This window comes from Littorina saxatilis, linkage group LG11, assembly GCF_037325665.1.
Source record: "Littorina saxatilis isolate snail1 linkage group LG11, US_GU_Lsax_2.0, whole genome shotgun sequence".
Lineage (NCBI taxonomy): Eukaryota > Metazoa > Mollusca > Gastropoda > Littorinimorpha > Littorinidae > Littorina > Littorina saxatilis.
Window position 1 is genome coordinate 6,662,124 of NC_090255.1, and position 4,350 is coordinate 6,666,473.

Here is a 4,350-nt window from a genome sequence, read left to right on the forward strand (position 1 = left end):
TGAGTTGTAAGGGGGGGGGGGGGGTTCCTCCTTTTTTGGGGGGGCAAATCAGCGAAGTGGCGAAGCCACAAGCGCGCGCCTGCAAAGCAGGCGCGCGAACTAGGGGGGTCCGGAGGCATGCTCCCCCGGAAATTTTTTGAAAAACGGTTAAAATCTGTGCAATCTGGTGGATTCTGGGCCTTGTTTTGAGGGTTAAGAGCAGTTTGGTGCTAAAACTAGTAAAAATAAAAAAAAAATACACTCAAAGCAAGGTACATGCTTTTTCCAGGGGTGGGGTTCCGGAACCCCTGGAACCCCCCCCCCCCCCCCCCCCCCCCCCCCCCCCTGGGTCCGGCCCTGATTTGAACGCTCACCGAACAGGAACATCCTGGCTGCTTTGTGGCGAGCGTGAGAAATTTTCAAAGAATTTATTTTCGTGGACTTGCTCCTCTACAACAATGGCGCCTCGTTTTGGTGCTGGACGGCTGTTATGAATATTCCGGCAATACCGGAAATCACGCCCGGACAGTAAGCCTCCCGTAAACCATCACAGATACTGTCAGGCTTTTACACACAGTACAAACACCCTTCCATTTGAACGCTCACCAAACGGGAACATCCTAGGTGCCCTACGTAAAGAACGAGCAATTTTTAAAGAATTAATTTTGCAGATTGTCTCGAACACTTTTTGAACCCATCCTGAACTCAGGTCAAAAATGAGTTACTTCCCTTCGGGTCTCATTCTATCGATGTAAACTGGCCATAGCCGTGGATCGATGATTATCAGAATGTTTTTGGACCGTGGTGCGTTTTTGCGCTAGACCTAACTTTTAAAATCTAAATAATAAATTGACAGCTTGTTACACAAACATTCTTTAATCATAAAAGAATTCTTTTTCATCAAGACAAGATCAGTACAATTCGAAGTGGTGAAAGTTTGAAAAAAGAAAAGCCCGGAAGCAGGGTCGTAGCAGACGACGGTTTATGCATATCGCCGTTCCTCTCAACAGTCAAAAGCCATCGCTAGAGTTCTTGTGAACCACAGCCGTTTGTTTCGTGCATAAAAACGTGCTATTGTAGATAAGCTCACATCGTGTCGCATTCAAATTACTAACTGACGACTACATTGTGAAAAAGGGAAACTGGATCACACGGGTTCACGATGGCTCAGGGGCAAGATAAACCACGCAAAAATAAAATCTTTGAAAATTGTTCGCTCTTTACGGAGGGCACCTAGGATGTTCTCAATCGGTGAGTGTTTAAATGAAAGGGTGTTTGTACTGTGTATAAAAGCCTGACCGTATCTGTGGTGGTTTACGGGAGGCTTACTGTGCCTTTAAATTCATTCTGCTGTGGCGTATGGATAAACAGGCTTAGATCCGTGAGTGTACTTTGCTTTGAAAATGAGGGTGCATAATATTTTGTCATATACTTTTGACCTTGAAAGTGAATAACAAGAACAGTAATGAAACTGTTGGGCTTGAACCGGAGCTTGTGCGATGTATTGTAGTTCAAGTATTATCAAGTCTTCGGCCTGTGGTTGTGTGTGCTTTGGAAAAGAGGCTGCATTATTTTGGCCTAAACTTGACCTTGAAAAGTGATAGTCAAACGAAAAGACAGTCAGTGAAGAAATATTGGCTGTGTTTTGCCGCTAAGACGTCAGACCGGCAGTGCGAATAGGCTTTCCCATCAGTGTTTGCGGCGCAAAAACATTCACTGCACATGAGGCCATTGTGAGTCGGTCTGCCACAGTGTGAATTTGAAAGGATATCCACAGCTTCAGAACGGAGAATGTAAGGTGATTTTGAAGTTAGAGTCGTGATCACCGAACAGGGAGTCTCTGCAGTTGTGCATCGATTCAGTTCGAGTTATGTGAACATAACCAACACTGAATTGCAGAGTTTGTAACTGGTGAGTGAACTCTCACTCTCTCTGTCTCTGTTTCTCAGTCCGCCCCTTTCTGTCTGTCTCTCCGTCTGTCTGTCTGACTCTCTCTCTCTCTCTCTCTCTCTCTCTCTCTCTCTCTTCTATCTATCTCTCTCATTGTCTCTCTCTCTCATTGTCCTCTCTCTCTCTCTCTCTCTCTCTCTCTCTCTCTCTCTCTCTCTCTCTCTCTCTCTCTCTCCTCTCTCTTTCCCTCTCTCATATTATAACCTGGCAGTGAAAGCTTCGTTTGTCATGCGACTCAAAGAACCACCAGCTGTAAATGCATGAAGACAACAGAACTCTCTGGATCAATAACATAAACTACTCTCGCTGGCCACAGGCGCTTGTCGGTAATAATGGTTATAGGGCCTAGATGCACTGGACTTGATTCGACCCCCCAACCCCTAAACAATTTGTTTTTCTTCTAGCGGAATGTGTAAAAACCATCTGCTATTTGCGTAACAGGAAAGCGTTTTAAACAAGCATGTTTGCCAGAAACTACCCATTCGTTCAGTTACTCACTTATTCAGTTGCTATTTCCTTCACTCACTCACTCATTCACCAGCTCACTCACTCACTCACTCACTCACTCACTCACTCACTCACTCACTCACTCACTCACTCACTCATTCATCAGCTCAATCACTCACTCATTCACCAGCTCACTCACTCACTCATTCACCAGCTCACTCACTCACTCATTCAACAGCTCACTCACTAACTCATTCATCAGCTCACTCACTCACTCATTCACCAGCTCACTCATTCACCAGCTCACTCACTCACTCATTCATCAGCTCACTCACTCACTCATTCATCAGCTCACTCACTCACTCACTCACTCATTCACCAGCTCACTCACTCACTCATTCACCAGCTCACTCACTCACTCATTCACCAGCTCACTCACTCACTCATTCATCAGCTCACTCACTCACTCACTCACCAACTCACTCACTCACTCATTCATCAGCTCACTCACTCACTCATTCACCAGCTCACTCATTCTCCAGCTCACTCACTCATTCTTTCAATCTATCACACAATCATCCATTCACTGTACTTACTTATCACTGTGCTACTAAGTAATTCACTCGCTTGCTAACACACTTGCAAATACACACACCCACTCACCCACCATCCCCCTCACCCACCATCCCCCGGCACACCCACCATCCCACTCACCCGCCACCATCCCACTAATGCACCAACTTATTCACTCAACGAGTTACTCGCTTACTCTTCATTCATTCACTCATTGACTTAACCAAGTCAACCAGTCAATCAATCAATCAATCAATACTTGAACATAGGTAACTAATTTGAAAGCTAATTTGAAACAGGTGTTTCTACCATAGTTTTCTATGCTATACTAACTTAATTTTTCTGTCGCCATTTGGGACATAAAGTGGTTATATATGCTAAGAATAGTTTTCTTAGCCTGGCATGATTTTCATACCTTTTCTTGTTCAACAGCTGATGGTCAAAATGGAAGAGAAAATCAAGATCTGTATTTGTGGCGGCGGAAATGGAGCGCACGTCATGGCTGGACTTGCCGCTGCGCATGCGCGAACGGAAGTGCAAGTCCTGACCCTGTACCAAGACGAGGCTGTTGTGTGGACGGAGAAAATGAAACAGGGTGATCTCATCATTGCCAGAAACAACCCAGATCGGACAGTCGAAGAGGTTCGTTAACACTGTCTGATGTCAAAGAGTGGATATAATTAATAACCTCCCAAACCACGTCTGAAAGCCCCCTTCCGCCTCCCGTAAAGCATCCCTAAGTTTCTGATCACAGACAACGCCGTGCGTTTGCATACAATACCAATACCCTTTCGTTTGAACACCCAAGGTGCTCTTCATAGATAGCGACCATTTTTCAATGGATTTATTTTGCGTGCCGGGTGTACAGGTAGGAATCCGAACTTTTAAAATCGAAAGAAAAAGACGACAGCTTGTGAGACAAATATTGTTAAGAACAAAAGAAATCCTTTATTATCAAGACTAACTCAGAATAATTCGAAGTTATTTGTTAATAATTTTGTGTATCTATCTTTAAAAAAAATTGCAGATCAAAGCAAAACCAGCGGTCATAACGAAAGATGCAGGCCAAGCTACGCAAAATGCTGACGTCATCATATTCTGCGTTCCAGCATTTGCACACAAACAGTACTTCGAAGCCATCGCTCCATACGTCAAAGAAAATATGTCAATCATTGGGTTACCAGGGCAACCGGGATTCGAGTTTCAGTGTTTGGACATTTTGAAGGACAAAGCAAGGTCATGCACCATTTTGGATTATGAGTCTCTGCCTTGGGCTTGTCGGCTCGCGGAATTTGGGAGAAAGGTATGTGCATTTCGTTTTGAGCGTGACTCATTAAAGAAGAATCATGATTGATAAACTTATATAAACCGTTGTGGCGAAAATTCGGCATTATTAAACTT

At 44.3% G+C, this 4,350-nt stretch overlaps 1 protein-coding gene across 1 annotated transcript in view; it reads left to right on the forward strand.

Annotated features, from left to right (window-relative positions):
• The first annotated feature begins 1,393 nt into the window (after nt 1–1,393).
• LOC138979639 (opine dehydrogenase-like) overlaps nt 1,394–4,350 on the forward strand; it is a 6,557-nt gene continuing 3,600 nt past the window's right edge. The window contains exons 1-3 of the mRNA XM_070352356.1: nt 1,394–1,890; nt 3,382–3,591; nt 3,977–4,252. Of these exons, the coding sequence (XP_070208457.1) occupies nt 3,385–3,591; nt 3,977–4,252 (483 nt within the window). The 5' untranslated portion in view covers nt 1,394–1,890; nt 3,382–3,384. The remainder of the gene's footprint in view (nt 1,891–3,381; nt 3,592–3,976; nt 4,253–4,350) is intronic.